Raw genomic sequence first — 20,490 nt, 5'->3', positions numbered from 1 at the left:
AATACTACTTTTTTATTACTCTCATTTGAAAACTCTAACGAAATATGAGGTTTTTCTCCATTTGTCCGTTGCCCACACTTTTCCCTTTCTCTTCGTGTGGACCAAACGAGTCGACAATTATATTGAACATGGATTTGATATTTTCTTGGGGGATGCTAACTAATTACTTGAGGATTTGCCTTCATAGTTTTTGTGGTGATGCAAGTTGAGTTATATCAAAAATTTTGCATTTGTTTTTTCAATTCACTTACAATAACGGGTAGAAAACTAAAATGAGAACTTGCATACAATATTATAGCCATCAATCTCCTAGGATTCATATATTTAAAGAAAAAAAATAAATCATTGATTCCTAGTCCACAACATCTATAGATTTGAGATATTTCGCTGCTTCCATTCTTTGCAACTATTCTACTCAACAAAAAAAAGAAAAAAGAAAAAAATGTTTGCAATCTCAATGACAATGGAAAACAACTAATCAATGACTTCATCACAAGACTTAAGTCAACTAGTTTTTCTTTTTTAATAAAAATAGGTTTAAATCAATGATGTGGCACCATAATTGTTCAAATTCTATGATTTATGATTTGGAAAATGATCTTAAATTATCGGGATTTTATCCTTGGATCAAAGTAATATATGGCATAAAAATACAAACATGCCATAAGGGCCGTGTCCTTGATCCGGGAGAGCTTAGACTGCAATGATATAATGCCAATGCAACCAGTGGTGCTATGTACTAGCATAACATCGTAAATAATGAACAATCAACTATCTTTATATGTTAGATAATGAGATTTTAATGTCTATTCGCTCATGGTAATTTATTGGGAAAAAAAAGCAGTAAATTTTTTTTAAAAAAATTTTCAATTTTATTTTTTTAATAAAATCCAACATTAATTAAACTGTATCAAAATAATAAATATTTAAAATATCTAATCTCCAATTAAAAGGCCCGTCCACTTCATACTTGTCTGGTTGGAGCCTTGGAGGCTTGGAAGCGGAGCACAACTTAAGAAAGTCTCAAGCCACCAAAAACCCGGGAGTCCCCGCTCCCCGTCCTGGATGCCTAAACTCTTACGAACCCTTTTGCCTTGGAAAAAAAAAAAAGAAAAAAAAAAAAAAAAGAAAAAAAAGGGAAGAATGTCACGAGCCTTTGACCCAAAGAGCGCAGTTGGAAGCTTCCAAGCTCGGCCCAAAGGAGGCTCCTTTCCTTTCTCCCCCAAATCACCCTCTCTTCTCTTCCCACCTCTATATAAATAGAAGCAGCACGCCGCGAGCGCTAAAAAGGGCAAAATCGAAACCCTTCTGACCCCTCTTCGCCCCGGTTTCACCGATCGAGTCATCAATCCCACTGCTTTTCGGCGCCAAAGGTCCGTTCTTTCTTTCTTTCTTTCTTTCGCCATTCACTTCGTTCCTTTCCTGATCACCTGTTCGATCGGTAGCTTTAGTTGATTTTGATCGCCGATTTCTAGTTAGGGTTTCTGTCGGAATCCGATTTTCCTCTCAAGAGTTCATTTGATTTGTTTGTTTGTAGCATTTGATTACTAGTTGCGTTAAATTAGTATAAACTTTCCTCTTTTTGACCGGGAATTTGATATCTGTTGCCCCTTTTGTTTTTTACGTTTGATCAATGAATGATTTTCTTCTAAAACCTAGTTCTTTTTCTGATTTTCTTGAGTTTTTTTCTTTTTGTCCAGCGATCTGATCTGCTGTAACTACCCGAATACTCAGACTAGATTTTTGAGTTTTATGTTCTCGGAAACAAGAAGATAGCTTTATTATTAGGGTTTTGTTTTCTGGGTTCTAATGGTCTGTAAGAGATAAATTAGGGGAGCTGCATTTTGGTGATTGTTTGAAAATTGGAAGTCAGAATGCCATCTTATCAGCAGTATTCTCGAGTTGATACTATGGAGCTAAAATCTCAGCTTTTTAAGAAGATTGGGCGGCAAAAAGCCGAGAAGTACTTCTATAATCTGAAAAGATTGCTCAATTTGAAGCTTAGCAAGTTGGAATTTGACAAGTTGTGCTATAGTACTGTTGGGAAGGAAAATATTGCTCTTCATAATATGCTCATCCGCTCTATCCTTGGCAATGCTTGTCTTGCTCTTGGCCCGCCAAGCAAAGAGACAGTCACAGGGAACTCACGGACTAGCAAATTGTCAAGCTTTGGAGACACATTCCCAACATCCCCTCGAAGGGGAAGGTCTATAAGCAGCAGGGATCGGAGATGCAGTGACCGTCCGAGCCCCCTTGGACCTTATGGAAAGATGCCTCCTGGGCATATGCAAGAAGTCACTAATTCATGTGACTTGCAGAGGTCACGAGAGCAGCAAAGTGCTCCAGAGTTGATATCTATTGGTAGTAAGGCTTTGTTAGAAGTTGCATCTGTGGAAGATGGAGAAGAGGTTGAACAAGTGAGAGCTAGTCCAAGTGTTCAAAGCAGAAGCCCTGTAAGGGCTCCTCTGGGCATTCCAAGGACTGCTTGCGCTCTTCCCCGTAAGACATTTCGTAGTGGTTCTGTGCGTGGCTTTCATCTTTCGAAGTCATATGTTCCTGAGTCTTGTCGTGGCAGTTCTGAACTGCCTGATACAAGGTCCTTAAAAAAGCAGTTGGAGCATAAATTGGAACTTGAAGGCCTTGGTTTATCAGTGGACTGTACTAATTTGTTGAACAACGGGTTGGATGCATTTCTGAAGAGGTTGATCAAACCCTGTATGGACTTAGCTAGAGGCAGGTGCAGCAATAGGAGGATAGGTCGAGCAAATGGGAGGATTTTTCCTGGTATAAATGGTGTTTGGCAAGAGAAGAAAGTGCAAGGGTCAAACACATGTTATTATGCTTCATTACTAGATTTTCAGGTGGCAATGGAATTGAATCCTCGGTTGCTTGGTGTTGATTGGCCTGTACAGCTTGAGAAGACATGCTTTCGTCTCTGGGAAGAATGAAACATAGCTTGAACACAATTTCAGTCTCACTGTTGCATTGACATCAACTCTGCAAGTCCCATGTAAAAGATCCCTCATGGGCCTTTCATACAATTGAAGCAACAGAGTTCATCATTAGCATGCAAATTACCGAAAATACATGAGTAGAAAACTGCAGAGTTTACTCACAGGTTACAAAAATTCATTATGCCTGCCATGGTGAATAAATGCCATATGCCTTCCCTATCGATCAAAGTGACAGATAGGTGTCACTATTGAAGCCTCCATTTTATTTTTGTGATGGGTCCATGTCCTGCCCATTGAATGTAAACCTTTCGACCCAATTTATATTACTTTCCAGTTTATGAAATCGATATGGCTTTAAATCTTCTGATGTATACCTTTTATCTTTATGTTTCTTGTAAATAAAGTGTTAGCTGATTTTGCAACTATTTATAGTCTTATTTTTCAGTTTTAATAAGCTGATTATAAGTTCTTTATTTTTGTATATTATATTAGAATTAATTTTACTGCTAATATGTGGATGTATGATTGCATATAATTTCATTGTAACATGTATCCAATTTTGATTTTTTGGATCAGCTGCAAGCATATGCAGTTCTGCAGTGAGTGGTGCACCAAGTGGTGCAGCCTACTGTTTACTTCGAAACAAGTGGTGCAGCCTACTGTTTATTTAGAAAATCATGATATTTTGGCATTTTTGAAATGCAGTCTATGGAGATTTGCTTCCAAAATCTTGTTGAGTTGCACTGAATGGAGCGGCCTAATGATTTCTTTATCCATTCATGAGATTTGGAAATTATTATTCAGTCAGCTACAAAAAGTATTTTGCTAAGAGAAAGATTCTATAAACTAGGAAAACTTTAGTAACAAGTCAGGAAGCATTGGAATATACATGATTCAAAAGTTTACCTACTGTAAAATGTTGATAGGAGCTACTTGTAACTTATCGTAAACCATAAGATTGTTAAGTATTAGGAGAGTCCATTACTCTATATTTATTTCTGACACACTCATAGAATTAGGTTAAATGAGAAATAATTGAATAGTTTTAGAATTTTCAGTTGCTTAAAAAAATGTTGGTCAGATAATATTGAATACACCTTCAATTTGAATATCATCATGTATAACTCCCATTGCAAGATTTCTTCTGTTCTTTCCTTAAGACTTGCATCAGTTATGGCAGATTATTTGAATTTCATGTCTAGTCCATTTAAGGAGTTAGAACTCTATTTCTGTATATTACTCTTGCCTCTTCATCATCAATATGGTTTCCTTAACCATTTATTCATTATTTTGGAGCCATACTTTCTGAAACCATCTTATTTGAAATATATGATTTAATATAGATGAAAATTTGGAGGATTTGTTTTTCAGCTTAAACATCGATGTAAACATATTCTACCAATGCACCTTGTTAGTGGATATAATGTTTATGGTACTTGGACAATTTAACTACTCATTTGTAACGACTACCATCTAGGTAGGTTGCAAACCTGTAATTTTTTCAGACTTAACATCCAGTGTGGGTCATGATATGCTAGATAGTTCATGACACAAAATCATTTTTTCTTGATAATGCTCTTAGCTATTACAACAGTACATGGCCAAGTCTACTGGATATACTTTGATCTGGATTGTATCTTTTTCAGGACAGTCGAAAACTATATGAAAGAACATGTGACCCACACCCATCATAAAAAACATCAGTACCTACTTCTTGAACCTTAGATCCTTTTCTAGCACTATGATTCTTTAGTAATAGAGCACAAGTAACAAGGCATCGATTGACATGGTTAAATCACCGTATATATTTATAAATATGTAAAATCCATTTTCAACATATTTATTAATATTTTATATGTACAGATAAATATTGTGTTACAGGAGAAATGTCTTCTTACTTGCAGCAGTTCACAGACATCTCAAGATCAATTTAATGAAGGACAATTTTAAGCTATGTTCTTTTTTAATAATGTTGTACAAGAAAAACAAATATATTAGACACTTTAATGAAGGACAACATTGGAAAAGTTTATGGGTTTTCACTACAGAAAATATATTCCTTTTATGTAGTTATTGCATTTTAAAGTGGAGTTGATCTCTGATATGTATCTTAGAAATTGTGAAATTGGGTAGTTTTAGTTGTTCTTGTAAATTTGCTTTTAGATCTACCTTCAAACCTACTGTGCACTATAGATAAATTAATTTGATTTATTTTTCAGATGTGTGTATCATATAAAGTATCAGAATTCAGTATAAAATTGGATGGTTAATGTTAAAACATTTTTTACATATCTCTGTAAGCATTGGAGGTTTACCTTATAAAATGTGCTGCAATTTCTTAAAGTTTCATATTGCTGCAGTCTGTAAAAAGATGCATAGTTTTGCTATAAATTATCTTTCCATGTCTCTAGTGTCTCTTTTACAAAGCTTTTGTAACTCTAGTGCCAGATACAGTTCAACACAGAAAAATGTTGGAGAACATGCCTTTTTTAACATTACAAGGGATATATGATGCCGTAAAGCTTGTTCTTTTTTTTTTCCCACTCATCCCAATATTTTCCAATCACCAATTATTAAGAATCATGTGTTACTATGTATAACTGTGGAAACTTATTAGTAGCAAACTTTTGCTTAGGGTGTTGCACCCTCTTTAGAATCTCTTGAAAAAGTTGTCTCCTCATCCACTTCATTAGCATTTCTTCCTAAGAGATTTAATTTTGTGCATTTGCACCTGAATCTGCTCCTGTGGCTGCTCATGCTTCATGTAGCTGTTGAAGTGCTTATCTCAAACTACTGGACTTCCAAAAAATACCTTTTATATGTACCAAGGTTTTTGGCCTACTAGTAAAGCAAAAATGGTGCATCAATGGTGTTAGGAGTTCAGAGAATCAAGAGTATTACAGCTGGTTTCTGCACATGGAGCCGATCAATAGATGTTCAAGGTGCATCTCCATGGATGTTTACTTTATCATTCCTGTTAGAATTATGCTTATTTAATAAGTCCTTATATAGGAAAGATATATTTAGTATGTCTTTAAACTTGTATATCTCTAAACATAGTATGTACTTACTTTCCAAGTATGTACTTTTTTTCTTATGTACTTTTTCTCATCTATTTAAAGAGATAGGATCTCATTAATGAATTGAATTCCAATTGAGCTTTTCTTTTCAACATGGTATCAGAGTGATTGCTGCACCCTCTCCACAACCTTAGCCTCCGCTGTCCCTCCTTCTAAGCAGCCCTAGCCGCAGCAACCTACATCACAGCCCCTCCTCTTCGCCGGCAACCTTTAAATCTCTAGCCGCACCAAGGTTCCAACTTTCTTCTAAAAAATCCTACCTGTCTCCTCTTTTTTCACAGCCTTTTAAACCACCGCCGCTAACACTTCCTAGTCTTTCGTCAATCTTCTTCATCGTCCTCTTTCTCCTCCATTAAAGATATCTGGCGATGGTTGTCTCTGGTTCTTGTTGAAATCCTAGCCGTTGCCTAGGACTTTGGATTCTTGTCCTTGCTGGATCGTTATTACTATAGTCCTGAAATCAATCTGTTCATGCTATAGCAGTTCATCCTTTATCAACTTGAAAGTCTGATTAATACTTCTATTTGCTATTTGTTGAAATCTGCTTTTGATTCTACAAGATTGGCTGAGGGACCTTCTGTGCATCTCGAAAAACAAACTATTCTTGAACAAATCAACATAGGTTCCTTTCCTTTGCCATGCAAAAGTTCTTTGGCTGTTTTTCTGGCTATCTACTAATCATGGAAGCGGTACACTACCCGTGATTTCTCTGGCTGCCATGTAAAGGTATCCTTTCTTCCCTCTTTTTTATTGTCTGGCTGTTTGGTTGTTTCTGTTCTCCTCTCTGGCTGCTATGGCGTTCTTAAATTACGACAATAAACAATTCTCGACACCTCTGACTCCCAGTTCTGACGTTGTGATAAGAAATCTAATAGCAACCATGGTAAAGCTCAATGGCACTATCTTTTGTGGGCTCAATCTTTCAAATTGTTTATTGATGTCTAATGAAAGGTGCGATACCTAATTGAAGATCCTCCAAATTTCAAAGATCCTACCTATGACGACTGGCTGGCTTTATTCATATCATCTTGTAAGTAGCTGATATTTTGACTAAGTCTCCATGTTTTAGTATTTTCAATTCCGTGTAACAAGCTGGGCATGTTTGATATATATGCTCCAACTTAAGGGAGAGTGTTAGAAATATGCTTATTTAATAAGTCCTTATATAAGAAGGACATATTTAGTATATTTCTAAACTTCGTATATCTCTAAACATGGTATGTGCTTGCTTTTCAAGCATGTACTTCTTTTTTTATGTACTTATTTCTCATCTATTTAAAGAGATGGGATCTCATTAATGAATATTCCTATTGAGCTTTTTCTTTCGATAATTCCAATAGACAAGCATAGGTTTGAACATTAATTTCTAGTTAAATTGCCCCATTGCATTTAGTTATTTTGCTCGAGCTAAGAGAAATGGAAATCATGAATTAAAGTGCTAGTGCCATCAAAGGGGGAAAAATGTTGAGAAGCATTTGACTTTTGTGCTTAATTATATTCTAAATTTGTTTTTGTTTGTTTGTAATCTGCAACTAACAAAACATTAGTAACATGGAAAAAATTGTCCCAACAACATAACACGGCATACAATTTGCTGATTAGACATGCAAGTCTTAGAGAATATTGCAATTTGTATTGGAGTGTAAAAGTCTGAAAAGTACCTTTCTAGCTGGTACGATCTGCATTCAATGGACTCAGTCCTATAAATTGCCTCTTCAAAGGGTGACTTTTCGAGGCTTTGCTCATTTTACTCCAAGTATTTAGGTATTCTTCTCTCCTATTTCTTTTTATTGGACACAGTGCTGAAAAGCAATATCCGTTGGTTTGATCAATTTCTGCTTGCTGGCAGCAGATGTGGGCTTATGCTTAAGTTTCATTTACTTGCCTTCAGCACAGTTTTTGAGATTATAATCCATTAATAACAAGCATGCTCATCTCAAGGTTTTAGCCGTCTTCAATTTAGATGCAATTAGCAATATAACAGCAAGAAATAAGCAAATAAGAATTTGGAAAAAATCAGTTTACTTTTCATAACTATGTCTATTGTACTCTTAGTTGTGCAGAAATGGTTAATATTTTTCTGGAGTCATGAGGTACAGCTTTTAATAATTTAGTTCGTATGTTTTTTTTTTAATTGAAACCATGTATTCATATTGATCTGGGATGGGTTAACTTGATAAACTGTGGGTTTTGCCTGATTATTTTTTAGCTGAGGTTGTTCTCAATATCAGAACATATTGTACAAGCCTTTTAGTTTGCACCTGAACTTTTAGACTTCGTTCTGCAAACTTCTTATTTTAATTAATTTTCAAAAGGTGTGATCTTTTAAAAAGCCAAATCTGTTGTAGTTGAAGGCACCAATTCTCTCTTTTCTAAATGTCAGAGCTCAGAGCAATTGGTTTATGTAGCTTATTGTCTTGTACGTGATCGAGAGTAGGTTTTAGTCAGTTGAAAGTTTAGGAATGTCTAATTCCAGGTAGGTGGAAGACCATCATTGACCTGTTAAGTTCATCCATAAGCATTCCGGAGTATGATCTCGATGTTCTGATTAGAAGATTTGGTCATATAAAGACATAGATACACACACACCCATCAATTCTTTTTCCATTTGTTTTATAGCGATTGTCCACTTTCCATGTTCCAAGTGGTAAATATTGTTTCAATGCTTTATGTTTGCAGATTTGCTTAACAATGGCCTACGGCATTGAATGCATTGATCTCTGAGTTCCTAGCCAACAATGTTGACTGCAATCTTTTTTGCACTACCAAAGAACCTGGAGGTCTCATATCTTTTTCTGAAAAATATTATTGATTAATATAATAATCTTCAATTGGTTACAGGGTTCTATATTGAGATTCATGTGTTAAATCTCTACGGAAACTTAAGACTCATAGACAGCATGATCTCATTGTACTCTCATTATTAATTTAAGTAACGCTTTGTGAATGGACTCTAAGATATTCATAATATTCTAGAAATTTGTTACCATAAATATATCCATGAATTATTATCCGAGCTATCAGGAGTTGGCATCATAAATCCTTATTCATTTATGATTTGTACTGAATCTGCTACCAAAAGAATTTGTATTAAAAGTGCCCTTGATTTTATGAGCAACTTTTTCCAACTTCAAGCAAGTTCTATCCAAGTTTCCTAAGCTTTTTCCTTCATTCCTGAACTTAGACACAAAATTAAGCACTAAGTTTTGTTGGGCCAACTCACATCTTTGTTATATATGCTTCTTCTTAACTCCTATCCTATTATCCTTTCTAACTAACTAACATATCCAAATGAAAATCCTCATCTTCTCCTTTGTTCTTCATCTACTTGGACTCTCTTATTGCCTAGCATTTCTTAAAGCCTTATTTCTATTATATAGATTTGTTTGTCCAAGTCACGGGTTAATATCGATCACGATATGGTATCTCTTTTTCCATCAGCTTTTTTTTTTTTTCACTTGGGTGTCCTTCAAATATTTTCAATTTAATTGAAGACATCTGTGTACACTTAATATTTTGCTGATTGTTAGGTCCTTAAAGTTTTTCTTCATTTATCAACATTTGACCTTACTCTCATAAATTGACAACATGTCATCGACAAATGTCACCTTAATAGACATTTTTACTTGTGGACATCATGCAAATCACGAGTATCTGTGGTACAGTATTTTTAAGTTTGGTAGTCAGCGTGGTTCATCAAGCTGAAACTAGTATAGCTACTAAGAGCATATCATGGCTTCTTCACATGGAATGGGTGGTGCCACGGTTGAGAGGATTTGATGAACCCTATTGCATTAGATGTTAGTGAAACCAAATAAAATGTTCATGACTAACATGTTGGTGAGGACCACTATTATCAGAAAACAATATTTTTATTTTCTGTGGACCATTAATTTGCAAACAGCTTTTTTGTTATGTCCATGTATCTTTGAGTTTTATGGCCACTCATATTCAAGAAATAGATAACCAAGTGTAGGATGTTTCTCGAGTATCATGGACAATTTACATGGTCCAGTTATGATGCAAGGACTTCTTGATCTAAGTTCTTGTTCTGTATCAGTGTTACATGTGTTGTGGTGCTTTTTCAGTGATGTGGTAAACCCCTTTTAGGGGTTCTTTGGTTTTTTGGTTATTATTCTTATTTTGACCCACACTAATTTTTGTGGCTCTAGACTAGCCCTTGAAAAACAATATGATAAATTTAGTTGTTCCTTTGGCAGCACTAAATTTATGGTTTAAATTGGGCCTCTGATTAGCAATGTTTTATATACTCAATTCTTGCTATCACATCTTCTAAATGTACCAATTTGGTTGTACAGTTAAGAAATGATAATTTCAACATTCATTGACTGATAATATAGGCCGGTACCTATGGATGTGTATACATACATATGTATAGGTATGTATGTGCATATGTATGTATAGAGAAAAGCAAGGAAATCATAAGACCCCCAAAAATAAGTTAGTGGAGTTTAAAAGAAATGGAAAACCTAACATTCATTAGAGATGACTGAAGGAAAGAAATTGAAATTGAAAGACATTTATTATGTTGAGTCAGATAACAGATTTTGTTAAAGAATTGCCGGGAAGATTCTGTGGAATTTGAAGGCGAAAAGCATACTTATTGAGCAATTTGATGTGTTCTGGTTAGATTCTTTAAAAGTGAGGGTGATATGATCTTTGAAGACTGATGAAATCATGAAACCAATAAATTAATCTGGTTGGCCAGCTTGTGTAATGCAGTCTTGAAAATAAAGATGTCCTAAATGATTAGAATGGGCATTGTGATTCCTTTTTGTAAGAAAATGTGATATGCTAAATTACACTATTGCTGTGAAGTTAATATATTGTTTATATTACAGATTTATTGAAGATGGTGATGGAAAAATGATCAATGCAAATGCCAACAGTATGGAATCATGTTGGCTTTTTGTCTGGTAGGTCTATCATGAAGGTAATTTTCTTACCCAAAATGATGTATATTTGGGGATAAGCAAAATAATCATTAATGGTTTTTATTGTCATGGAGGAAGCATACTGCAAAGTACTGCAGAAATTACACTGGTCAGAACTGAGAAGGTATACAACACACTATATATAATTATTTACAGAAATGTATGGAGTGTTGTATTGTCATGAGAAGCATATGGTTTTAAATTCTGGGGGCCTATATTAAAGACCAAATTATTTTAGATTAGTTATAGGGGAACCAACTATTGATATCCAGGTGGATTTCCATGGTTATGTAATTTAAAGGTAGTATGATATTAGTTGATGTTCTAAGATTAAGATTCACTACAAATATCCATAGTTATGATAGAAGGCTTGGATGATAATTGCTTGAAAAAATCAGCATGAGTGAAAGCATATGTAATGCTGTTCTTATTGAAATAGAAATGAATATAAGGTTGCAGTAAAATTTGTTACCTGTTAATCATGTTATCAACAAAATTCTGTCTTTATGATTTATTTACACTAATACTTGTGATGTAGTTCTAAGGTTAGTGACTGTAAGCTAAACATAAATGTAAATGCATCCATGCGCTTCCACTAATCATACATACATGTATTTGCATGGATGCAAGCACACATACATGTATATGCATATGTATTACATTTTCATGGGGGAGGATTGGCATGAGAAAAAAAGGAGTCATATGGGGTCCCTGTGAGATACAAGTGTTATATGCTGCAGAGGCTTCACATTTGCATGTCCAACTGTTTTGTTCTTTTTTTATAAATAGTAGATATGTGTATATGTGCATGTGTATCCGTACATACATATATTTTTCCCCCGACTCGTAAGCTGGATCTCAGGATTTATTACGTTAAAAAAAATTGGAAAGAGATGGGTCTTTGTTAACTAACCTATCAGCTACACTTTTTTCTCTGATGTCTATGAATATATTAATACAAGGACATGTCATTGTTTTAAACCTTGCTCCTCTTTAGAAAATTTTGTGAATTACTTTTTTTGTAATTTCTTGTGAAATATTGACAATCTTTTCACATTTCCTTGACTCTCCCTGGCTGATATTTCTCAAATGCTGAACTAGTATGTACTTGAGTGGTGCGAGAGAATAAGTTTCTGTTGTATTAAAAACCAAAACCAAGTCCTATAATATTCCTTTCATACTTGAAGAAAAGCTGTCTATATGGGTGTCAAATGCATCTGATTTTCCTTGGCAGAACTACCTTTCTCCCCAACATAATTATAGTTATGCATGTCTTCTCGGGCACTTCAGGTTATATGGATGCTGGCATGGCTCATTTGTTCTTTTAAAAGGCTGCTTTCTTCGGACCATATTGGATTCTGATGGATTGGTTACATCAAGTCCCCTAATTTAATGTTCTAGTTGCAACAGCTTGTTGGGTTTGAGTTTGGTGTTGGGGTAAGGCAGTAGGCCTATTTGAAACTTCTAGATAGGCGCAGCCAATTGGTGCTCATGTATGGCAGCTCTACTAGTATGGAACAAGGGACACTTTGCTACCATTGCAGCCTCAATCTTGATTTAGAGAGGCTTTAGTCTGTTTTACTTGAAATGACCGGAACTTGCGCTTGTTCTGCAACCTGAAGAATGAAAACAGGATAAGTTTGGGAAGGGCAAAGCTATTTCAAAAATATTCCATGACTTCACTGTTTCAAATAACTGTATTGTGACTAGAAGCTGCTAGGGCAGTATAAGTTTGATGGCTGCAATACTGGCAAGTATTTGTCTTAGAGGGCTAAGATTGAAGCTGCAGCAAATGGAATGTCCATACCATCAGTATTGTTTTTGGTTCTCCTCATTTTATTAATAAGTACTTCATTTGATCTTTTATCCATTATACTATCTTTTACTTTTCAAATATTTATGCAGAATAATCACAAATAATCATTAAAAATATCATTTGTTCCTTGCTTTGTTTATCGATTGATGTTTTGATTCTTTTCTGTCATGTTCCTGGTATTGCCTCTTATATTTATTGTTCCAAATGTTCTCAATAATAATATATCAACCATTTGACATTCTTCTCTTTTGTTTCAAATTTTATTTTTCAAAGAATTTCAAAATCAAAAAAAAATTTCAGTCCCACCCCCTGAAAGGGGAAAAAACCTCACTTTACCACTGCAACGATTCTTTTTCTAGCTGTATATTTTTTAAACCTCAAGTTTTTAGATAGAATGTTTTAAGGGTTTCTTGCATATATATCCTTCTAAACATTCAAATTTGTATGAATATTTTTTAAAAATTAATATTTGTATGTATATTTTTTTTTTTATTTTTTTGCATATGTATCCGCATCATTTAGTTTCGTTAAAAAATTAATAGTTTAAAATTTAAATGATTAAAATATTCTTATGGATAGATGTGCAAAAAGAAAATTTATAAAGGTGTATATACAAATAGCAATTTTATAAGGATATTCATGCAAATTTGAATGTTTAGAAGGATATATATGTAAAAAATTTTAATTTAATTTTTAGTATTTCATCTAGATGAATTCAGACTCTCTTATTTGATAATGTAGTAACATATTATATAATATAACAACACGATGACGATATTATATAATATTTTATATATTAAATAATTATATTTTATTTTATTTTTATGTAAGATGGATGATTATATCTATCTTATAATAATATGATATATCTTACACACTTCATAAAAATATTTTTAATAAAAATTTTTAAAATAAAATATAATAAAATTATAAATTTTTATTGTTACATAATGTTCAAATCCACAACTATATCCATTCTATATAAATGAACAAGTTATTCATCTAATATCAGATTTAGATATTTTTTTTAGAGTATATTATTATGTATTAGAGAAAATATGGATGGTCACGATATGTTTAACTTCTAAATAAAATAATTTTGATCTATTATTTGATAAAAAATTATTTTATCTATATAAATTAATAAATTAAATAAATTTATTATTTTAATTATATATATTAATTTTTTTATTATAATAAGGAAAGAATTAACGAGCTAAGAGAGATGTATTTATATTAAAAAATTTTCATGTATATCCTTTCAAATATTCAGATTTGTGTGAATATTCTCATAAAATTGCTATTTGTATATATATTCTTATAATTTTTTTTTGCATATCTATCCATAAAATATTTTAGTTATTTTAATTTTAAATCATTAATTTTTAATGGTATTAGATGATATGGGTATATATGTAAAAAAAATATTTTATGAAAATATACATGTAGATATTAATTTTAAAAAGATATTTATATAAATTTGAATATTTGAGAGAATATACATATAAAAAATTTATTTTTAATCATGTCATACAGTAAACTTTTAGATGAATGGATATTTGGTTTATATTGATCACGTTGGATATCTATTGGCTTGGGGGGGATTGGGGGGTGGGGCGGGGGCGGGGCGCGAGAGCAAGTAACCAAGTAATCACTCAATATAAATATTCTCCGTAGCAACAAAGTAATCAAGCAAAAAAATTGTCATGTGTTTAAACTTGTGAATAATTTGTTTGCTAAATTTTCTTCCTGTTTTTGTCATGAGTTCACATCAATGGATTCTTCATGGCAACCATGTAATCACTCAAAAAAAGTTGTTTGGTGTGTTTGAACTTGTGAAAGATTTGCTTGTTGAAATTTCCCGTGACTTATTGACCACATTTAATTTTTATGTTGACAAAATAGCCTCATTTATTTTGTGTATATAAAACAAACATGTTTCTCACATTATACTCTTTCTAGGATTAAATATTGATAAACTGCACTTTTCCCTAATCTAAGTCATTATCTAACTCAAGTTATTATTGATTCTAATCTTAATCGTTTATTTGAAAACCGCACAGTTTGATCTTGTAATGGATGAAGTAATGTTGAACTTCTATTTGAAAAATATTTGCAATCAAAGTTCGCGAATTTGGTATCAAACCTATTGGTTGGTTGGGTATGGTTACGGATTTATATCGGATCAAACTGGCGCAAATCGACATGGAGGAAAAGAAGCAAACTGGGGGGAGGAAAATAGAGAAAGAGAAGAGGGGAGGGAAGGGTAGGGGGAAGGGGGAGGGAGGGAGAGTGCAACTGGAGGAGATGTCGGTGGTGGCCATAGGTGGGCTGTTGGTGCGTTCCGAGGCCCACCAAGGCTGCGCTTTATTCATCGATCTTTGGTCGAGAGAAAGAGAGAGGGGGGAGGGAAAAAAAAGGAGGGAGGAAAAGCTATCAGAGAGGCCATCAGAGGGTCTTTAGTTGGCCATCGTGGTATCGAATGGCGTAATTGCAGCCTCCAGCATCCAAGCATGGCATAGGGGCAATCGTCCCTATTTTATGGAGTTTTTTTTTCTAAAATCTTGATTACAGTGAAGTGGACAATTCTATTACCGGCTTTATTATTTCTTAGATTTTTTTAAAAAAAATTCTTAAACAGTGAAGTTCGTAATGGATTTGCTGGTTTCACTATTCATCTTTTTTTAAAAAAAAACTTGATGAGTGATTAGGGTGGTTGCTCCTGTTTTGTGGTCGTGGCTCCATTCGTGTGTTTTCGGCCATGCAGTGGCCATGGTGGTCGTCCGACATTTTCTAGTATTCTCCTCGTTTGCTGCTTCTCCCTCTGGTATGGTCGCTTCCTCCTTTCTCTCTCTTTCTTACTCAATTAAATATCTTATCAAGCGACATCGAGTCGTAGAGGCCTCTACGGCCCTCTGGGGGCCTCAATGAGCCACTGTCGGCCTTTGGTGGCATTGTGGCGTCTCTTCCTCCCATCCTCTCTCTCTCTCTCCCCCCCTCTCTTTCCCTCATCTTTTGATGTGCCATTTTTCTCGGCCGAACTGGGTTTAGAATACTTTGAATAGTCCGGTTTGAGATTGTTTTAGCGTTTCATGCTTGCAATTATCTCCTTACCTTCTTTGGTTAGGCTTGAAGGCCGCTCCTTGATGGCATATTCCAGCCCATTTTAGATGTATATATCACCTTTGTGAAATTCTTTGTGCACTGCGGGTGGTGCAGAATCGCACGCACCATCCGCAGTGATTGGCTCATGCGCGGGGTTGAAAGAAATTTTTTTTTTTCACATGCCGTGTTCTAGCTCCGTGCATGAGCCAATCACCGTGAATGGTGTGCGCGTTATGCACCGCCTGCGGTGTACAAAAACTTTATCATTGCCTTTTTTTTTTTTTTTTTTTTTTTTTTTTTTTTTTTTTTTTTTTTTTTTTTTTTTTTTTTTTTTCATCTACTTACCTTTCCTTTATTGCCTTACCCACGTGTTTGAGCTAAGGGCACAATGGCAGTTAGCACACTGTTTCCGCAAAATTCAGGTTTAGGTGCTCCATACTCGGGACAATAAGACAATGCTGCTGCCTGACTTAGACTAACTGCATCCTTTACAAGTTGGCCTTAAATTAATACACAACTGGAACTTTTCAGATAAAAAGCATTAAATTTTATTTCAATCTGGGTCAATGCTTTTGCTTAGGAATTGTTCAACCTGTTGTTATGCACATAGAATGTTTTCTGGAGAATGTGACTTGCATAGTTTGTTTTTATTTGTGTGCATTCTCACTCTCCTTTGCCTCGTTCAGTGAATGTGATTCCGTGCTGCTGAAAATTCCCCAGTGTGGAAAATATGAAAGCAAGCATAAATTTCAATGATCTTAAAGTGTAAGTTTAGCTTTGCTGACATCAGTTTGATTTGTTTTTGGATTCTGTTCATTAACTCCTTAGACTTCTGAATGGTTAAAACCTTTATAAATTTGTTGTTAACTGATCGTCTATGTATTGTTTGATCTGTCAACGCAAGTCACTGCCAGCATGATGAGGGCAGGGGGTGTATTTGAAAACAACGGAAATATGGGATTTCTTCCTTCTAAACGAGCCTTCTGGGGTGGTAACATATTACTTTCTCAAAATAGAACTGCAATGAAGTTAAACCTCTAGTGGATACTGATTTTTCATTGGTAAATTTGTATCATGTTTTACAGAAAATAGTACCAAAAAATAAATATTTTTCTAGATTGACTACAATATGTTTCAATTGTTCTGCTGAATTGTGTTCCACACATTCCTATTATGTGAAAAAAGAAACGTGGAAAACGAAAAAAAAAAAAAATCAACGATTGAAGATGTGTTCAAAATTTAAGTATCATGTAATATTTGAGCAATAAATTGAGTTTCCAATTAGAATTTATGCCAAAAAACATGAGCTGATATACAAAATGAGGTAGTTGAGCAAGGTCTCCAGCATGTACTCACCCTAGGTAACTTTAAGGAGCTATTCCGTGTTTTTCGAGTCATTGAATCAAATTATCAATGAGTATCTTCGTGCACTGGAACGGCTATTTCGTGAGAAATGACTGTGAAAGGTAAAGGAGAAAGCAAAACGGATTGGTTAGAGAGAAAAAGTGTCTTAAGACGTAAGATGTGAGCAAAAGAATAAATAAAAGAGAACGGAATTTATATGATTTGCATCGGTCTAACTGTGAAATTTGTGTTTCTGTTTTTTTTTTTTTTGGTAAATAAGGGAAGTATTTAAGTTTTTGTTTGAAGTCGTGTTTCTGTTTTTTTTTTTTTTTTGGTAAATAAGGGAAGTATTTAAGTTTCTGTTTGAAGGCGCGATCTGAGGTTGATGGAAGGTTAGATTGTTTATGGGCTTTAGACGGTGGAAGCGGCTTTTGTCATTGTACTGTTATAGGAGAAGATGCTATGAGAAGTTGCATAGTTTCTCTCAGTCATGCTTCGTGGGGAGGCATTATATGATGATGCTAAACCGCTTGCATAGTTTCTCTCCGTCATGCTTAGTGGGGAGGCATTATATGATGATGCTAAACTGCTTTCAGACCCATGCCCAGGGCACTTTCGTCTGACATTTAATCAAAATCCCGACATCCATTGAGACTCGAACTTAGCTCATTTAATTGAAAATCAAAATCCGTTCCGTACAAACTGCCATCACGATGGTAGAGAATTATAGTAAATCGATGTAATGTTTAATTATGCCTTTTTTATACTTTTTTGTATTTTATTTGATTTTATTCAGAAGACGCTACCACTTCAATGCCTATGAAAGCAATGCCTGGAAAAAATATGACTCCATTTACTCTCGGTAATGCAGTATTTGGTTATATATGAGCAAAGGTGAACCTTCGTGGAGGGTAATGATCTAGTTGTATCATCATATAGATCAAAGTGAAGGTTAATGAATCACTATGGTGTTTCCTAAACTTGAGGGCCCTCCATAATTGGCATATCATTCTATGATGGCATATCATATTGTGATGATACATGATTTTGAGATTTGATAAATTTAAAATGGTTCGACCTTATAAATTTTTTATCAGTCACGATCTATATACTGGGAGTAGAATCTGCGGTGCCCCCGACGAAATTTGTGGGCAAATGAGAAATTTATTATTGTTAATACACCATCAATGTATGTTTATAATTATACAATGCTATACCCGACCAGGGATGCACTGAATGTGATACGCTGTTGTAGAATGACAAATATATAATTCAATCTTTCAGTAGAGAATTACTGACAGAGTGAAGAGTTGGTGTTGGTGAAAGCCTAACGCGCCACTCCCGTACGCTACGAGCGGTAATAGAGACAGAGACCTTGTCGGCGGAGGACTACGGTATCAACCAACTTTTAGCCCGGGTGTTGTGTCCACAGTCTAATGTGTGATGATCCTTCTACAAGCAATTATAGGCCTAAGGACACGTGTAAGGTCTATGAAAGGAATCCAGATACTGAAAATTACTCTAGTTTGGCTTAGAACTGTGTGCTGATCCTCTCTGCCCAAGACCAAGAAGAGTCTTATCTCTATGACAGGTTTGTCTTGGTAATGATATTTGAATGATTTGATGGAAATCCCATCTTATCCATCCATCATGAAAAATTAGAAATTCCCTCAGCAAAACTCGAAGCTACTGAAAGCTGAAAGTCCTGGCTTGCCTAGAAAGGCCATAGCATGCAACTCCATTGGATGATTCCATTGAAAGCTCACCATGTTGATTTAGTTTGTAATAAGGTTCATCATGTAGGGCGTGACCTAATAGTGAGAAGCCAGGAGTTGCAGACTTGCAGATAAAGTTGATTGCCAATAGCAAAGCATTATAACAAGCTTTAGAAGAAGAATATAGAAATAAAAAGAGGGGCATTCTGGTGCCTTTCTAAAACAAAGCAGGGGTGGAACAAGCCCGCCTCATCGATTGCTTTGATCTATGTACAAGAGAAAATAGGAATCACAAAAGAGACTACCAGATGCGACGGAGATGACAAAAGTGGGAAAAGACGGCTACGCCATTGCCGAGACCAGCTCTTTCTTATCGCACTCGTCCGATATTCCGATCTCATTAGAAGGTACGGCAGAAGTTATAAGGAGCGTATGCGAGCACCGCCGACCACACGCCGCTCCTTCCCCTCGCCTTCCCCATCCGGTGATGCCTCCTCCGCCGCCGTTGGATCTTGCTATCACCACCAATTCCCACCGGCGGATACCGCCCGATCTCGGACTCCGTCTTCTGCAGCATCTCCCACATCACGTGCACGTCCTCATACTCGCACGTCCTCACCTCCTTCCTCAGCTTCCACAACCCTATAGCAGAGATATAGACGAATAAATGAATCTAATCCAATCAACTCCCGTCGAATGCGACTCCGAGGGTTCTGATCGTTGGAGAGAAGTGTCATCGGAAGCTTACCGTTTTTCCGAGCGCCGACGCGAGTAGTCACGTTGATCCAGACTCGCCTCATCGGAATCACCACCCGATCCCACCAGCAATCCATCCCTCCCAAATCCCTCCCTCTCTTCCGAATTCCGACAGCCTACGCGAGGAGACGATAGAGAGAGATGATCTCAAGGAACAAAGGAGAAAAATTTCTAATCAAAATCTCTCACAGAGAACCCTCTCGCTCTCTGGTCTCTAAATCTTTTTTCGGCTCCCTTCTTAAAACGGACTCCCGTACGCGTTACTGTTACCGGCGCGCGAGGCTGGTCCCCACCGCGTGATGTCAGCGTGCCCCCACCGCCCACTGACATTGACAGGACGCGCCCGGCCTTCTTGACCATACACGTGGAAGCTTCACGGGCATCATCTCTCGTCGTACCGTGTGGTTCCGCGAAGATATTTGTGTGTGCGGTCGCGGATTTGCTGCTTGCCGACAGGAGAGGGAGGGCCTGCTGGGATGGCGGCACGTGAGCTGATGCGCGTGGGATCGTACGGCATGGATCTGGAGACAGAGGAAATACGCGTGAGATCCGGGATTGTCGAACGTTAGGTCCCCGTTGGACTGGTTAGAGAGAAAATTAGACAAAGGGCACGTTTTGCCGTTAGCCGTCGGCGGCCAATTTTTTTGGGGATTTTTGAAACCGGAGAGCGGGCCTACCCCGCTATATTCCCCGCTCGTCATGTCGCGGTCCAAAGCTGATGACGCGGCGTCTCCTGATTTGTTCAGTCTTATTATTAATTATGTT

At 35.8% G+C, this 20,490-nt stretch overlaps 2 protein-coding genes across 7 annotated transcripts; one reads left to right on the top strand and one right to left on the bottom strand.

The window, feature by feature from the left end:
* The first annotated feature begins 1,065 nt into the window (after window positions 1–1,065).
* LOC105058463 (uncharacterized) lies at window positions 1,066–12,875 on the top strand. Of its 6 annotated transcripts, XR_012138589.1 has the most exons (5): window positions 1,068–1,373; window positions 1,701–3,253; window positions 5,723–5,896; window positions 10,897–10,988; window positions 12,280–12,849. XR_012138589.1 is itself a non-coding variant. In XM_010941412.3 (2 exons), exon 2 carries the CDS (start codon window positions 1,875–1,877, stop codon window positions 2,946–2,948), a length of 1,074 nt encoding a protein of 357 aa, XP_010939714.1. In that variant the 5' UTR covers window positions 1,066–1,373; window positions 1,701–1,874; the 3' UTR covers window positions 2,949–3,379. The 6 variants fall into 6 exon arrangements, 1 of the variants encoding a protein (XP_010939714.1); XR_012138587.1 differs by having other exon boundaries at window positions 10,897–12,875; XR_012138586.1 differs by lacking the exon at window positions 5,723–5,896 and adding an exon at window positions 8,714–8,814 and having other exon boundaries at window positions 10,897–12,874.
* Window positions 12,876–19,086: 6,211 nt separating this feature from the next.
* LOC105058472 (uncharacterized) lies at window positions 19,087–19,960 on the bottom strand. The gene is made up of 2 exons (XM_010941424.3): window positions 19,718–19,960; window positions 19,087–19,611 (listed from the first exon to the last, which is right to left on the bottom strand). Exons 1-2 carry the CDS (start codon window positions 19,800–19,802, stop codon window positions 19,370–19,372), a joined length of 327 nt encoding a protein of 108 aa, XP_010939726.1. The 5' UTR covers window positions 19,803–19,960; the 3' UTR covers window positions 19,087–19,369.
* Window positions 19,961–20,490: the final 530 nt, after the last annotated feature.

The sequence above is a fragment of the Elaeis guineensis genome, chromosome 2, assembly GCF_000442705.2.
Source record: "Elaeis guineensis isolate ETL-2024a chromosome 2, EG11, whole genome shotgun sequence".
Classification (NCBI taxonomy): Eukaryota; Viridiplantae; Streptophyta; class Magnoliopsida; order Arecales; family Arecaceae; genus Elaeis; species Elaeis guineensis.
This window is presented reverse-complemented; position numbering and strand designations above follow the sequence as displayed.

Bases quoted from the DNA above. Each gene is read 5' to 3' on its own strand.
- LOC105058463 (XM_010941412.3), top strand. From the start codon at position 1,875: ATGCCATCTTATCAGCAGTATTCTCGAGTTGATACTATGGAGCTAAAA.
- LOC105058472 (XM_010941424.3), bottom strand. From the start codon at position 19,802: ATGGATTGCTGGTGGGATCGGGTGGTGATTCCGATGAGGCGAGTCTGG. The intron at 19,612-19,717 runs GTAAGCTTCCGA...TCTCTGCTATAG, and splicing joins CGTCGGCGCTCGGAAAAACG to GGTTGTGGAAGCTGAGGAAG.